A 17,319-nucleotide genomic window follows, 5' to 3' on the forward strand; every position below is an offset into this window, starting at 1 on the left:
GTCCCCCCACTTTATACTGATGTTTCAACATACTGAGCCACTGCATTACAGTACCCAGTTTACATATAATACATTTTACACTGCAGAGAAAAATTAAGTACCTTCATAAGTGGAGTAAAGCAATGTGACACATATGTACATAAAATGCCATCCAGTGGTATGGGAACTGTCCTTGATAAACTGTTCTGGTATAATCTGATAGTCAAGGAATTGGTTCCCAAGTTATAGCTTAAACAGCATTGTATTAAAAACTTTTCAGAAATATCTGATGATGTATCTATCTGATTGGATAGCTATGCTGAAACCCTAGAAAGAAGGTAACTCTGGAATATATAGAAGACACCAGCTATTTGGGGGAGGGAGTCACTGACATTTTTTTGTTCCAAAATGTCTGAACTGTCAGATACCTCAGAATTCTGGTTATTTTCCACTTATGTTTGTTCGATGCACTGTCACTGGTAGAAGATCTTATCTATTCAATGAAGGTAAAGGGCATTCATTGAGGATACTTTTTGAGATATTGAATGTAGAAAGTTTCCTGCACATGGTGGAGAGAGAATAAAAATGTATTCTATTGGAGTAAGTTGTGCAGATTTATCTTGCTTCTATGACAAGTATCATATTAAACAATAAATGATAAATGTTCTGTTTATATTGCAAGCATGGTGTTTATAATATTTTAAAATAGATTAAATTAAATAATTTCTATGGGGATTCCCGTGAGGGTTGCTTTAATAGTACACATTTGCTAGATACCTTTCACTAGAGGAGATTGACATCTCAAAAAGTTTAATGAAGACTGGAAAGCAAAAATAACTAGTTTCTAGCTTTGTGACACAGCTCTAAAAATAATCTAAATTTAGCAATGTGTCTTTATCACTAAGTGTTTGTAACTGTGATTTGCTTCTTGTTTTACTTGAGGATTCAATGGTCTTCCATAATCCACCAGTAAGATAATGATTTATTAAACATTTAATTTGTATTTTTTTTAATGAAATCAATGTTAATTAGTTCCAGGGGCAAAAACTTAAATTAGCACTGTGATAAATGATTTGCTTCTGGTAGTTCCAAAGACCAAGTAGTTGTTGCAACTCTTCGCCTTTATATATTTAGGTGAGTGAATGTGGAGAAACCTAAATTTTATCTCTCTCTTTGTGTAAAACCAATCTTTGTAGTATAAAGCAAGAGGTAAATTTAAATTGTTTTTTTCTTCAGAGAAACGCTTCTCAAAAAGGCAAAAGCAAAGGCAAAAAAGAAGCAGAGACGACGCTCTGACAGTTCAGGAGGATATCATTTATCTGATCTCATTCAAAGCCCAACATCAACAGGTGAGCAAGCTACAGTGAGGTAGTGTAGTGGGGGGGTATAACGTAGACCTGGGCTGCTGATAGTTCATTAAACATCTGGTAGGTATATTTCCATTCAAAATTAGGACAGTTAGAATGGTATTTATACTGTAATTTATTGTCTGAGCATCTATGAATGAAGCATGGCATTATCACAGATGAAGCTTTTGTTACACAAAACTTTTGGGTGGGGCAGAAAGGGGTTGGGAAAAAGGGCTTGGTGGTAGTGCTGTGGGTTAGAATACTGTCCTTTCAATCTTGGAACCTGGGTTCCAATCCAACGCAAGGTGATGGGACTGTGCTGGAAGACCTGTGTGAGGACAGAGTCAGACTTGCTTGTGATGCCCTCCCCTGTTGAATGGCCTGTGAACACTTACTGAGGCTTACATGTGAATAGCCACTACAGTGAGGTGCCATAGACCAACTGGTCTTTGTGAACCATACCCCAACAATGAGTGCACACCTACAGAAGAGATGGGGAGAAAGTTGGCTTGAAGAAGAATGTCTCCTCTCTCCCACCTGCAGTGTTTCATCATTCTTTGAATATTAGCTGCCCTCACACACCATAATCCCTCCCTATCACCCCTTAAGGTGGTGATTGATTTTTTGGTTGGGGAATTTTGATTCTTTTATTTTGTACAGGATTAGCTTGATAGAACTAGGATGAGCAATGTTTCTGAGAATTTTTAAGAATTGGCTTGTATGGCTGCGGCAGAGATAAAATGGAAAAAAACAAATGCTGGAAATGCTCAAGCAGGTCAATCAGCATCTGAAATTGTAAACTATAGATCTTTCATCAGAACTGTGCATCTATTAGTACCTTTCTTTTCAAGTTTTCTCCTTCGACTTCTGAAGGCGCTGACTCTTGCTGGGATGTAGCTCCATAGGTGCCAGCAGCTCTCTGGTAAATGGCAGTACTTCATGCGTGAGCCTAGACATTCAGTTTGGGCAGGCTATTCATCATAGAGGGCATCACAGCTGAGCCTGATGCTCTTCTCATCCACTGTTCAAACATATGCACTTTCCAGAAGGATTTACTAATACTAAGCAGAGACCCGGGTGGCTTTTTCACCCCCTCCCACAACCCCAGATAGTGGAATCCCTTTCCACAGACTTGTAATTTGTTGCGAGACTTTCTACTTGGTACAGTTCAATGCTACATCATACAGTGCCTTTAGCTACTAGCCTGTGGGGAAGTATGATGATACTGTTTTATAGATTAAGGATTGAAATGAGCTCAAAGGGTTTTTAATGCAAGCAGATATCTTGTGGCATGGCTCATGTTGGAGGATCACCTTTATCTCTGCTATATCTCTCTGGCTCTTGCATATGTTCCTGTACTGCAGTATTCAATACCTATCACGCCTGGGGTATGCAAGAAGGTGGAAGGCAACACATACTGGTTTAGAGCTGGGGGTGAGGAGAGGCTGTCGGAGACTTGTAACATGGGCAGTTGAGAGAGAAGGTGGGACTGAGGGGTTAGGCCGAGGGGGATGGGTGTGGAGCAGGGAGAAGGACTGCAGTTGGGAGGAAGCAACTGATTGTGGTTGGAATGTGGGAGGGCTGGACATGTGGATTAATTCAGGGATGCCGTGTAGGAGAATCATAGAAATTTACAGCACAGAAGGAGGCCATTTGACCCATCGTGTCTGCCAACCGAAAGAGCTATCCAGCCTAATTCCACTTTCCAGCTCTTGGTCCGTAGCCCTGTAGGTTATGGCATTTCAAGTACATATCCAAGTACTTTTTAAATGTGATGAGCATTTCTGCCTCTACCACCCTTTCAGGCTGTGAGTTCCCGACCCCCACCGCCCTCTGGATGAAAAAAGTTCTCCTCAACTCCCCTCTAATCTTTCTACCAATTACTTTAAATCTATGCCCCTGGTTATTAACCTCTCTGCTAGGGGAAGTAGGTCCTTTACACACTATCTATGCCCCTCATAATTTTATACACCTCAATCAAGTCTCCCCTCAGCCTCTGTTCCAAAAAAAACAACCCCAGCCTATCTAATCTTTCCTCATAGCTAAAATTCTCCAGTCCTGGCAACATCCTTGTAAATCTCCTCTGTACCCTAGTGTTAATCACATTACATCTTTCCTGTAATGTGTTGGCCAGAACTGTACACAGTACTCTAGCTGTGGCATAACTAGTGTTTTATACAGTTCTAGCATAACCTCCCTGCGCTTATATTCTATGCCTCGGCTAATAAAGGAAAGCATCCCGTATGCCTTCTTAATCACCTTATCTACCTGTCCTGTTACCTTCAGGGATCTGTGGACATGCACTCCAAGGTCCCTCTGTTCCTCTACACTTCAGTATCCTACCATTTATTGGTATTCCCTTGCCTTGTTAGCCCTCTCCAAATGCATTACCTCACACTTCTCCGGATTGAATTCCATTTGAAACTTCTCTATCCACCTGACCAGTCCGTTGATATCTTCCTGCAGTTACAGCTTTCTTCCTCATTATCAACCACACGGCCAATTTTTCTATCATTTGCAAACCTCTTAGTCATGCCCCCTACATTGAAGTCTAAATCATTGATGTATACCACAAAAAGCAAGAGACCTAGTAGGGAACTCTGCGGAACCCCACTGGAAACATCCAGCGACCATTACCCTTTGCTTCCTGCCACTGAGCCAATTTTGGATCCAACTTGCCACTTTCCCTTGGGCTTGTACTTTTCTGATCAGTTTGGGAACACTCAAATTGTAGTCTGGAGCCTGGAGGAGCATTGCGGGTATCTGGGCTCTGGCACAACATGGGTGACGTTGGGGTGTGAGGTCAGGGAGCACTGGGGAAGGGAGGGAGGAGGCTGATGCCTGAAACTATTTGGCAACTTGGGACCATTCAAAGAAGTCTGAAGACTGAAGCGGCGGGTTTGAGGTTTGCAAGGAATCAGGAAGGAGGTTGGGGCACTGGGGGAGGCCAAACATTTTGGAGCATCAAGTAACTGAGAAGTCTAGGGTTTGCAATTTATGTGTAATACAAGAAGCTGGGGTCTGGAAAAACTGAGGAAGGGGATGAAGGCAGGACACTGAAGAGGAAAATCACAAGTACTGGCCAACTGGCAGTGGCGCACAAACACCAGCTGGAAATGCAATTGAATTTCCACACTGGAGTGCAGCAGAGTCTGTGGTGAAAAGTAGAAGCACTGGAGAGCAGGCAAGACGTGCATCACAGAGAATCCACAGCTGAAGAGAATGAAGAAATATTTAGTTGATTAGCATGCCAGAGTTACTTAGCATAATCATAGTGAGGCAACTACATCTCTTGGGATAGATCAGGGATGGACACACCTAGTCAGAACAAAGCTCTGAAACTCTAAAGCAAAATATTTTATTTCTATATTTCTAAGTTCACTTCTCGCTCAAACAACAATCTTGACTATACATATCACAAAAATAGTCATTCAGCAGTTCAAAACTTTTGGGAGTCAAGCCCACTCTTGTGTTACAGATAGTGATACCAGCTCACCCAGCCTGCCCTGACTTTCACACAGTCCTTCATTCCATGATCAGTCCATAATACTTGCTGAACAAAGCTACAAATCAGCAATTACAGTAGGAGAGCCAAATACAGCAAGAACTAATCAGAAAACTGGTAGGTGGGAAAAGACTTGGGCAGGAACAACTCTGCTTGTTGGGAGGGTCAGGAGCAACTGAGCAGCAAGGGTGGGAACAATTTTGGGTAAGGCTTGCCACTGAAGGAAGCATGGAATACAGATCGGGCCATGGAATCACAGAACATGAGAGGCTCCGGTTGAAGGACCTTTGAATGAGCAGTGTGTGAAATTAAGATGAGTGTTGAGGAGGAGGATCCTTGCTGTGATTAACGTAGACTGCAGCCAATTGGGAGAAAACAAGACATTTGCAGAAAAACTGGTAACAAAATTTACCCTATAATTGAAACTGCAGCCAAGTACTCCAAATTGATTCCCAGGATCCCAACAGAGGAGTAGACTTCCCTAAGAAAACATTTTCCATGGACTTCCAATACTGTCCAGGCTAATTTGAGTAAGAATAAGCATTTAATTCAGAATTATTTAATTTTTGTGTTTATTTTTTACCTTAAATTTTCAGTCGGTGAAAAATTCAAGAGGCGGCTCAACTTACAGATTTATTTTAGCAATTTTATTGTTCAGTTCCTGCTACTTGCCATTTTGGAATTGGTACCTTTTCAAAACAAATTGGGGGAGTTCGTAGCTCAGTTTCTGTTCTTTACTTGCTCCTAAATGCTTTTGATTTGTTCAGCATAATCCGTTGAATACTTGGTCATTTAAGTGGTAAGTCATTTCATCCAGTCATCTGATTTTTTTCTCTATGGATGGGGTGTCACGTCCTGAAGTTATACTTTTGGGGTTGATGCCTTTTGAAGGCCAAGATACAGTGGATGTGTGCTAGATGCAAGGCTTACTCATATGCGTGTCAAGTTTTTGCATAAAAAGTCTGTTGGACTAGATTGCACAAGGTTACGCAATGTTTTGGCTTGCCCTGTCTTTGTCGCATAATGCAATTTGAGCATCCTGTATCCTGGACGGTTAGAAATAGATTACACAAATGTATGACTTATGAAAGGTGTTTGTAAAGTAATAATCTTTACAGCAACCAATATCAGTGGAGACTGTATTACACACACAGCCATTATTTGACTTCATAATTGTTATTGTGTAAGTACCCAATGGATCCAAGATTATTCTGTTTTTTTCCCTAACCTACCAGTTTTTCTTTCTTGCTTTGGGAGCAACAGACATGTTTTGACAGGTACTAAAGGTAACATTTTGCTGGCTAACTATTTTAGTTAAGAACATAGGAACAGGAGTAGGCCATTTGCCCCTTAAGCCTGTTCCACCATTCAGTTAGATCATGGCTGATCGTACTTGAACTACAGTTACCCACCATATCCCTTTATGCCCTTACCTAACAAAAATCTATTGATCTCGGTGTCTCTACAATTTGGTGTAGAATATTTAATAGCCCGGATTTTGCATTCAGCGGTGAAGTGATGGCGCTTGTCGCTGACTTCGAAGAAAGCTGCCCACAAAGATATAACGATCTCTGGTGTGGATTCCGCCATTCTCGACGTTAATTTCATTCTGGCTTTATCTATAGGGATTTCCAATGTCTAGCAACAGTGATGTCATCAAGCAGGCTAAGCAGCCAATCACATTGAAGAATTCTCACAGACAGCAAACCAGGAAGTAAAATGCACTGACTATACTTCACTTTTTAATCATTTTACAGAGAGCGAAATAAAGATTGGGTCATACATGTGGGATTCATGTAGAAGCTGAAATATCATAAACAACGTTTAAAAAATAAATAATTTTTATTATTAAAATCCTATGGAATTTTTAGCATGGAGGAATTTGACATTCCACAAATATAAAATTAGTTTTTCAGGGCTAGAGAGGTTGTTCAGTCATAGTTATGCTTTAGAACGCCATTAAAAACTCAGTTGCACCTCATTCAACAAGGCTTAACTTTTTTGGGGGGTTTTACAGCGAGATTAGAGTGTAAAAAATGGAAGCTCATGTCAATTCAAGTGATTTCTAAAGATTTCCATCTACGAGGACTGCAGCAGCGCACCCTGTGGAGGAGCAGGGAATCACTGACAGCAACTTCTGTATTTCTGCATTTAACTGCGTATGTGCGGATGCCAGACGTTGCTGTCAGCTTCACAGAGTAATGATGGCAAATGTTGACAGTTTCGCCATCATTACAACTGCAAAATCCAGGCCAATATTCAGATTGTGGGGAAATTGAAATAAAAAGACAATTTCCTTTTGTATCATGTAGGCCTTGAGTGGTGGCTGTTTGTTGGTTTGGAGCTTTTCGCTGAGGTGTTGAGTCCTGGTTCAAGGTTGGAGAAATAAGTTGCTGAAGATATCAGGTCAGGCCTCTGAAAGCAGCAGAGGAGACTGAGCAGTGAGGTAATCGGGTTAGGAGGGACGTAGGGAGACTTCATGCTGAGGCTGTCAAGCCTTCAGATGAGAAATTTCATTTACTGCTGCTCAACTGGGGCTTTTAAAGTGGGACTGGAAAAAACACTTTTGCAAAGAACATGTGAAGAAGCTAGGGTGGCCCACAAAAGGGCTTGCACTAAGGTTGCACATCTGCAGATCTGTGATATCTGAGGCAGGCACTGAGGCTTGAAAAACATCAGGAAGGCCCAACAGAAGAAAGCAAACTCCAGACTTTAGATTCAGATCTCTGAAAGAATGCGGGCTCTCTGGGCAAAACTAATTGGGACAGATTTGCAGCAGGACATCAGCAATTATATCAGTAAGTTTAAAGATTTATTTGTGAATTATTTGAGTTTTTATGTGATGTCACTTGTTCTTCAGGTTTATACCATCAGCTGAATGATGAAACAAAACTGCTCAAAGAAATCAGAAAAACATTGTTTAAGCAATTTGATTGGCTTGTTTTGTGGTAGTCCAGATAGGTGGTTTTGAAAAAAGTTGCGATTTTGATTTTGCTGGTTTTATGTAGGTTGCTAGTTCTTGATCAGTAGCTTTAAAAAAAAAAGCACATTTCTGTGAATCAGCATGATTAACTTGACTGATTATTTGAGCCAGTTTGTAAAAAGTGTGACATCAAAAGGGTCGATTGGGCTTGCACTCGCTGGAGTTTAGAAGAATGAGAGGGGATCTCATTGAAACTTATAAAATTCTGAAAGGAATGGACAGACTAGATGCAGGAAGGATGTTCCCGATGGTCTGGGAGTCCAGAACCAGGGGTCAAAGTCTAAGGATAAGGGGTAAGCCATTTAGGACAGAAATGAGGAGGAATTTCTTCACCGAGAGTGGTGAACCTGTGGAATTCTCTACCACAGAAGGCAGTAGAGGCCAATTCATTAAATATATTCAAGAAGGAGTTGGATATATTTCTTAAGGCTAAAGGGATCAAGGGGTATGGGGAGAAAGCAGGGACCGGGTACTGAATTTGGATGATCAGCCATGATCGCATTGAATGGTGGAGCAGGCTCGAGGGGCCGAATGGCCTACTCCTGCTCCTATCTTCTATGTTTCTATCACTTAATATGCTATGGATACATTTAAGGTGTGATAGACTCATTGAAGATGTGGTCCATGTCAGACTTTTTTCATTATACAAACATTTTTATAACTGTTGCTTGATGATCAATATTCTTTATTCCCGCAGATTTGGCAAAACCTGGTAAAACTAATTCGGTGGAATCTCTGCAGGAGCTGTTGATGTCCGATTCTGAAGGCAGCTATGCTGGTGGAGTAGCCAGCCCCAGAGAATTAGCTTCACCTGACTTTGCAGTTGGATTGTGCCAGGAGAAATCGGAGGTCTGCAGACTACATACAGTATATTGTTGATGACTGTGATAGTTACAGTGCAGTATAAAACCAGGCTAAAACGCTCCAGCCTTGAACCACTTTACAGCTTTGGGGTGCTTTGGCAATCCGTCATTATTTCCTTAATTTCCTGTTGCACCCTTTCCTTTGTGGTTTGTTGCAGCTCTTCAGTACCCTACTGACTAACTCTTGTCACTGTTGTATTTTGTCCTACGTGAATATCACTTTTATTCTAAAAATGTTATGAAGTAATTTTTATTGACTGCAAGGGAATTTATGCATTTGAAGAGAGTAACTGTTAAACATTTCTTACACTAATGAAATCAAATCTAATTTTTATAAAATTGTTATGGGGCATGAAACACTTAATAGGAACATATTTCAGTATTTGTAGTCATAAAATTGTTGTCTAACCATGCTCATAGCCATTCTGTTACTTTAATGGGTCAACTTCTACTCATTTATTTAAACAGATACACACAAATCTTCAAACTATGATAAATACTGTAATTTAAAGGCAGCATATAAAACTGTGGTTGCAGTAGGTTTAATTTTAATAAATTTAGTCCCATTAATTTCAGTACGTTTACTTCAATGTAGACTCAAAAATGATATTTTTGCAAAATCAAATACATATTGCAGATTTAGTAGGGCTTCAGTCAATGAGAATCAAAAAGAACATAGAAGATGCAGCATCTGTAGAATAGGGTATTGCATAACTTCACCAGTTTCAGAAAACTTTTAATTTTAATGACTGTTTATATTTCTATCCTACATAAAAATGGCTTTCTTCACCTATAAATTACTCCAAATTTAGGTACAAAAGCAAACAGTATTATAATATATAAATGAAACAAAAATTGTGACAGTTTTTATATTGTATCCAAATTATATTTTCTATGTATAATTTTCATTAAAGTCTACAAGCATAGTCAGCTAATACCTGGCACTGATCTATATGATAATTACATTTTCACCTTTTTGAAATGTTTTTACATACTGCACTGTATTAGAAATACTAAGTACAAAAGTAATTGTACAAATTAAATAACTTGATATGTAGCTAAAGATTGACCAGTGTGTGGTTTGTAACTTTTGTAGTTTTCGAGGCATAATGTGGTATGTTTTATTTATGATGCATCTTTTAGCCCAACTCTCACCTCCTACAATATGCACTGTACTTTGTTACAACTTACAAAATCAGTTTACTTCTTTGACTAGTCTAGGAAATTCATGCCTCCTTGAGTTGCCTGGTTTTGTAACTTTTCAGCTGAAATGATTGGCCTCCAACCACAACCATCTTCCTTTGTGCCAGCCACCCAACGAGCTACCCCTGAATCCCATTGACTTCAATTTTACTAGGGCTCCTTGGTGACAAACTCGGTCAAATGTTGCTTTGATATGAAGGGCAGTCACTCTTACCTCATCTCTGCAATTCAGCTTTAGTGTCCACATTTGGACCAAGGCTGTAATGCGGTCTGGAGCCAGGTGGCCCTGGTGTAACCCAAACTGAGCATCGTTGAGCAGATTATTGGTGAGTAAGTGCTGCTTGATGGCACTTAACGACTCCTTCCATCACTGATGATTGAGAGTAGGTTGCTATGGCAGTAATTGGCAGAGTTGGATAGGTCCTGCTTTTTGTGTACAGGACATGCCCGGGCAATTTTCCACATTGTCGGGTAGATGCCAGTGTTGTAGTTGTACTGGAACTAGCTTAACTAGAGATGCAGCTAGTTCTGAAGCACAAGCACTATAGCCGGGATACTTTTGGGGCCCGTAGTCTTTGCTGTGTCCAGTGCACTAACTGAAACAAACGCTAATGCTACAATAATAAATCTAGTAAAATGGTTGGGATAGGTAATTACTGTAATTAACTAATGTAAAACTGTAATTTTAATTAAAACTTTGAACTTTTGTTTTAAAAATTTACTGCTTTCCCTGTCACCCCTTTGCCCACCCAGCTCCCTTGTACTGTTTAAACTTTAATTTTACTTTTTATTTTTAAATCTTTATTTATTTTCCTTACAAATTTAATTTTAATACTATTTGGTTGCCTTCCTTCCTCCTCCTAGTTTCTATTACCCATTTTGGAAGTGGCAACAGGTTTCAAAATCTGGCTTTTCATTAGCTGAAAAATGGCTTCAAAGCCCATTTTTCCAAAACATAAAGATTGACATGGCCACATTATAGATGCAATCATATCAGTTTTTGACATGTAAAAGTGTGCTGTACGTGGAAGAAGTGGGGTGGGGGTTCAGAGCATGACACAGTCCAGATGAGTAAACGGGGCCGAGCTGCTGTCAGGATTAAGATAGACTTGTATTATTTTTATTAAGGGTAGTGGATTTACTCTAATTAATAGAGTAATCTAATTTTACCTTTTCTATGTTGAGACTCTAGTATTCCTTAAGGTCGTGCAATATTTGATATTTTGAAGTGGCAGCAGAAGTATAGTACCATGACTTCAAAAATGTAAAATGAATTCACAACCTTGTATAGAAAATTACCCACATTTTTCAATGACGCTAAGGCAAAAATCTAATTGGTTTAGATGGCGATATAAACTGCTACAGCTTTGCTCTTGCAGTTTGACATTGCCTGAACCCATCAATTGGATTTACTGTCTTGTAATATACTAATAGCTATCCATTACCCTATGTAATTGCCTGTGGACCTTTATGACTAGAAGTTAATGACCAAGTTAATCAGTAATTTCAAGGATTTAAAATATCTTTGCAATTGGTATCTTATGGATGATTGTTTCGTGTTTTAGGTTAATGAAAGAGCTCATATTTCTGAGATAAAAAGTCCAACTGAAGAGGCAAAAATGAGTGAGAAAATATGGACTTCTAAGAAAGAGTCAAACCCAAAGCCCATCCCTAGATCCAGCTCTGGAAGTGCTACTGGCTGGGTGACTTGTTCTCTCAGGTATAAATCTCTCTCACGTTCTGATTTAGAAAACTTGCTTTCTAATAATAATTGGTTTAGTATGAATATATTGGTTATGTGTCTGTATATCATGAGTGTTGTACTATAGTCTATGTGTGATTAAAATTTGTGTTTTTAAGCTATGCATATTTTGGATGGCTTAAAGAAGATGGTCCTTTAACAACAATAGCAACTTGCATTTATGTGGCACCTTTAACATAGAAAAACGTGCCAAGGCACTTCAGAGGGGATAATCAGGGAAAAAGTGGACACTGCGCCAAAGGAGGGGTGACCAAAAGCTTGGCAAAGGGGTTGATTTTAAGGAGAATCTTAAAGGAGAGGGTGAACTTGCTAGAAATATAGAGGATCAAGAAATTGTTGATCTGTTAAATGAATTTGTCGTATCAGTCTTCACATTAAGACTGAAAACAAATTCTAGATACAGTAATTTTGGCTGAGCAATCTTAAAACATACAGACATCAGCAAAGCACGCGTTAAACTGGAGGAATGGCCTACTGTGCATCAGTTAAAGAAAAACCTTCTGGGGTTGAAAATCGTCTTGGGCGGAAGCACAGAAATGGGCGGTATCGCATCGGCCACCCGTTGTAAACCTCACCCGATATTCAGTTCAGCTGACATCAATGGCTCTGAATGTCGGGCAGGACGTATATCAGGCAGCCAATGCCATACCGCCCGACTTGTTCCACACGAGACGAATTTCTAGCCCTGTGAGTCCCCACTCCCAGTGCTACTCCGTCTCCCTTCAAAGCCATCACCCTTTCTGCTGCCTCTTCCTAACCGAGTCCTCTTTCCTGCTCGTCCCCGAATCCCTGTTGCTTTTTTCTCTCTCGCTCTCTCTTTGCTGAGGCCTAGCTACTGCTAATCTTGACTGTCCCCTTGCCAAGCATGTGATCCTGCTGCTGATCTTTCTTGCCTTGTCAAGCCCTAGCTATCATTACTGTTCTCTCTCCGACTTGTACAAAGCATTTTTAGTATCATATCGTTAGTTGCAACATTTGAGACTATTTTAAAATTTATCCCATAATAAGATCTAATGTGTTTCATTGTCTTAGTCCTCTCTCATTGGAGCTAGAAAGCGTTTAAATGTGACCCACAGAATTTTCTTGAACTCCCTAAAATAAATTATTCTTATTTAGTCCTGCAAGTCCCCCTGCTGTAGGTCTACGAGCCATAATGGAAATGGAAGAAAATATGCAAAGATGTGTAACTGCACCAAAGACTAATGGAAGGTGAGTATAAAGCTTTACCGTTGTTGTTCTCCATTCTGGCATCTTTTACACACTGTAGAAGCTTGTCCTAACTTGATTTGTTTCTGTGGAAGACGTTTGCGTAGGCAAAACTCTAAAATTTGCATCATGTCACTGGGACTGGACTACATGTGGCCTCCTGCTTCAACATCAGTAAAGCCCAGGACCTCTGAAATAGTGCTAATTCTTATTGGCCCAGAAATTCGGGTCGGGGGCTTCCCGCGGGTGCAAGCCCCCGACCTACACTTACCTAGTGCGCCGGCAGTTGAGCTCTGGGCCAGCGTAGAATTCCTCTCCGGGGCCTGGCCCAGAAGCCAGCGCGCTTTGCTGGCGTGTCCCGGGGCGTAGTTAGTGCGATGCGTCCCCTGGGATCACGTGCGCCATGGGCAGCCAATCGGAGGAGGGAAAAGCCCATTCATAAGATTGACAGAAAGACCTGTCAAAACGTATGAATGCTGAGGGCCCAAAACAGTAGTTAACCTTCAAATAATTTTTTTTTTAAATCACACTTTTTAAATAAACTATAAATTACATTAACTTTTAAACAATAATTTAAATTTTAGAAAAAAATAATTTTATAAAAAACGGGGCTAAAAATAAACTTACCTTGCTTTAAAGTATTTAAAAATAATAAACCTGTGGAAAAAATGTTTTAGTTTTAATTAATTGACCACTTACCTTTTAAAATGCAGTCCTTACGCCTGGTTTTTACATTTCTAAAATCTAAAGACTTACCCTCACGGAAAAACCTGTATATAAAAAAAAACGTAAGTTCAAAGCGTACGCTCAGACTCCCGCGCACACGCGTTCGGTCTCTGAACCCCTTCGTTCAGAGGATCGGAAGTGCCAGTTTCCCGCGCATGCGTAGTGCATGCAAGAAACCGGCACTTCCATCGGGTCCACGCGTGAGTACCCCGTGCGTACTCACACGTTGGGACCCGAATTTCTGGGCCATTGTCTTTCTCCTTCCCTCCTTTTTATAAGCTGTCTGCTCCTCCCATCTCAATTCTTCAACTACTATAACTCAAGCTCTACAGCTAGCATTTTTACAGAAAGTATTAGTGTAGTTTTGTTCCCTCGTGCTTTTAGCTGTTTTGCTGTGTTATAATTGTCCCATTTTAGCTCTGGGCTCCTCACTAAGAAAGCCGGCATGAGCTGATTTGAATCTTTTATAATAACCAAGAGAAAAATCTGCCCTTTTCAGGACACAAGGCAGTTTTGTACATAACACTTTTTTCAAAAAAGTTTTTTTGTCTTTTTTTAAAAAGAAATATGATTCCTCTCCGAAAAATAAAATTCAGTACCTCAGTCACACTTTGAACCTCGACTCAAAGCATGAGAGCACAAAAACAGAACATGGTATCTCCGCTATGGCACTGACTCTGCCAAAACACAGGTGTACAGCAGAGATCTTGGGGTACTATTTGTATGTAGCTTCTGGTATAACTGGTCAAAGGTAGTCTGGAGCATGAGTCAACGAGTGGAGTAGTTGGATGGGAGACGTAGGGGGCCGATTTTCCTGGAGCTGTCAGGTGGGCTTTCAGGCGTGTGGGGGGGGGGGGGAGAAATCGCAAAAATAGGGAGTCGCGACCCCCCCCCCCCCCCCCCCCCCCCCCCCGCCTGATTCCTCACCCCGTCCGATTTTCACCCAGGTGTTTCTGTCTGACCCGAATCAGTCCCGCCCGCAGCAGGCGGGACTGGTCTTCAGGCACCTTAATCACCAATAATTGGCATCTATAATGCCATTTTAAGAGGCCCTTGCTATTTTCAGCCTTTTCCCACGTTAAACACGCCTGGTGGGAACCCCGCTGATGAAACCTGGCGTGAACAATATCGGATTGCTGACTATCAGCTGCAGGTCAATCAGGAAAGAAGAGATTTAATCAGACATCATTTGTACGTTGCAGGACCTTGTTGTTCCAGGCTAGGGGCAACTTGTTCCAGGCTTAGGCACAGCTGTGGAAGGTTGGAGCCTCGCACACTTCTCCAGTGTGAGCTCCTGGGAAGCCCCTCTCGCCACCCTCACTCAGCGCTTCCTCAACGGAGGCATCTACCAGAAGCATGGGAGGCCTTTTTTTCCTTCCCTTCTCCAGCAGCAGAGGCGGCAGCAGCAGATCCAGCAACAACAGCAGCAGGAGCGACAGGCTGCAGCTCACCCACCTGAGGCAGCACAGGCCAGAAGGGGCCAGCGCATGGAAGGCCGTTGGTGCAGGAGATACCCCCCAAACAGGGTCTACAGACACAGGGTCAGCTACCTCAACATGACTGAGCAGCAGTGCCAAAGGCGGCTCCGACTTTCGCAAGAGGTAGTGACTGACATCTGCGCAATGCTACAGCAAGACCTGGAGCCCAGAGCACCAGGTTGACACTCCTTACCAGTGGCCCTCAAAGTCACCACCGCACTCAACTTTTTTGCCTCGGGCTCCTTCCAGGGATCAGCAGCAGACATCAGCGGCATCTCCCAGGCGGCCGCACACACTTGCATCACGCAGGTAACCGATGCCCTCTTTGCCCTCGCGCACAATCACATCCATTTCACCAGGGATCGTGCAAGTGTGAGGGCGCGAGCGCTTGGATTAGCTCATCTGGCAGACTTTCCAAGGGTGCAGGGCGTCATTGACTGCACACATGTGGCCCTTAGGGCACCCCATCGCAATCCAGGAGTTTTTGTCAACCGCAAGGGCTCCCACTCCCTTAACGTTCAGCTGGTGTGTGACCACAAAAAGGAGATTTTGCATGTTTGTGCCAAGTACCCTGGCAGCTGCCATGACTCCTTCATACTGCGCCAGTCTACTGTGCCTCCGCTATTCAGGCCGCCAGACGAACTTCAGGGATGGCTACCTGGAGACAAGGGCTATCCCCTGTGGACTTGGCTAATGACGCCGTTGAGGAGAACAACCAACGAAGCTGAGGAGCGCTACAACTCCAGCCACATTTCCACCAGATGCATTATCGAGCAAACCATCGGTTTGCTGAAGATGCGCTTCAGATGCCTGGATCGATCGGGTGGAGCCCTGCAGTACTCAGCAGCCAGGGTCTCCAGAATCGTCGTGGTTTGCTGTGCACTTCACAACATGGCACAGCATCGTGGCTTGCAGATTCCTCAGGACCAAGTGGCTCCTCACAGACCCGCCTCGGATGAAGATGATGCTGAGGAGGAGGAGGATGGCGAAAACAACCATCCTGCAGAGGCCCATCAACCAGCGGCACCATTACACGAGAACATTACTGCCCGGATGCAAGGAACGCACTCATCCTGTCCAGATTTGCTTAGCCTAGTACATCAAACGCTGTAGCCTCGCTGCTTCTTACCTGAGCATGGACAATGGCCAAACCCTGCGCATTCCTACCTATTTGACCAGCATCCTGACAACTGCAAGTAATCCTAAGGCCTCAATGTGAAATCCCCATTCGCCAAATGACAGACGCCACAACTGCAGCAGTTGCCATCAGATTTTTTATAAACAAGATACTGATGACATAATAACTATATACAAAACTTTTCACCCAAGTGACTACCCTTGTGATTAGTGGTGCTTTATTTTTCCTCTTACGCGTGCTCCTACGTAGTGGTTCCCCTGTGGCTTCAGCAGATGTGGAGGTCCCTTGCTGACTTTCCTGCTGCTCCTGTCTCGACACCTTTGGCGGGCGTCCTCTGGGGTGGTGAGCCTGTGAGGGCTCGCCAGCAGTCTGCTGCTCCTGCGGCTGTGCAGGGGTTGAGACGCCTATCTCACTTGGGTGTAGACTCCGGCGGGGCTCTGACCGAGGGCTCTGCAGTGGCATGGAAGTGTGAGCGCGTGGAGAGGAGCCCCCACTTCCTTGAGGTGTGCCAACAACCTCCCTCTCATGGGTCAGGTCCCCCTCGGCACCTGCAAGTGGCTGGAGACCACCTTGCTGCACATCAGGGGGGCCATGGGGACCCGTATCTGCACTGGAAATCCTACTCAGAAGGACTTCCATGAAGGTCTGGTTTCTGTGTTCAATAGATGCCCATCGCTCCTCAAGAGATGTCATTCTATTCTGAACGCTGACCATGCTTTCCATACCCTGGCGACTAAGCTCCTCCTCGGCCGTAGCCCCCCTCTCCTCGGCCGTAGCCCCCCTCTCCTCGGCCGTAGCCCCCCTCTCCTCGGCCGTAGCCCCCCTCTCCTCGGCCGTAGCCCCCCTCTCCTCGGCCGTAGCGCCCCTCTCCCCGGCCGTAGCGCCCCTCTCCCCGGCCGTAGCGCCCCTCTCCTCGGCCGTAGCCCCCCTCTCCTCGGCCGTAGCACCCCTCTCCTCGGCCGTAGCCCCCCTCTCCTCGGCCGTAGCCCCCCTCTCCTCGGCCGTAGCCCCCCTCTCCGTGGTGATGCATTCATGCGCCAATGACTCCACTAAGGCTCTGCTCATGTTCGCTATGGACTCCTCCATTCGCTCCACACTCGCAGTGACCCTGGAGACAAAACCTGCCA

General features: G+C 43.1%; 1 protein-coding gene across 2 annotated transcripts in view; it reads left to right on the forward strand.

Moving 5' to 3' along the window:
* The window catches only part of ibtk (inhibitor of Bruton agammaglobulinemia tyrosine kinase), a 157,158-nt gene that overhangs the window by 126,096 nt on the left and 13,743 nt on the right, over nucleotides 1–17,319 (forward strand). For both annotated transcript variants that reach the window (XM_085997672.1, XM_085997673.1), the window contains 4 exons: nucleotides 1,216–1,328; nucleotides 8,514–8,665; nucleotides 11,448–11,602; nucleotides 12,761–12,853. In XM_085997672.1, coding sequence (XP_085853798.1) covers nucleotides 1,216–1,328; nucleotides 8,514–8,665; nucleotides 11,448–11,602; nucleotides 12,761–12,853 — 513 coding nt within the window. The remainder of the gene's footprint in view (nucleotides 1–1,215; nucleotides 1,329–8,513; nucleotides 8,666–11,447; nucleotides 11,603–12,760; nucleotides 12,854–17,319) is intronic.

Source organism: Somniosus microcephalus, chromosome 9 (genome assembly GCF_052327205.1).
Source record: "Somniosus microcephalus isolate GS21.2 chromosome 9, FLI_Smic_1.0, whole genome shotgun sequence".
NCBI lineage: Eukaryota > Metazoa > Chordata > Chondrichthyes > Squaliformes > Somniosidae > Somniosus > Somniosus microcephalus.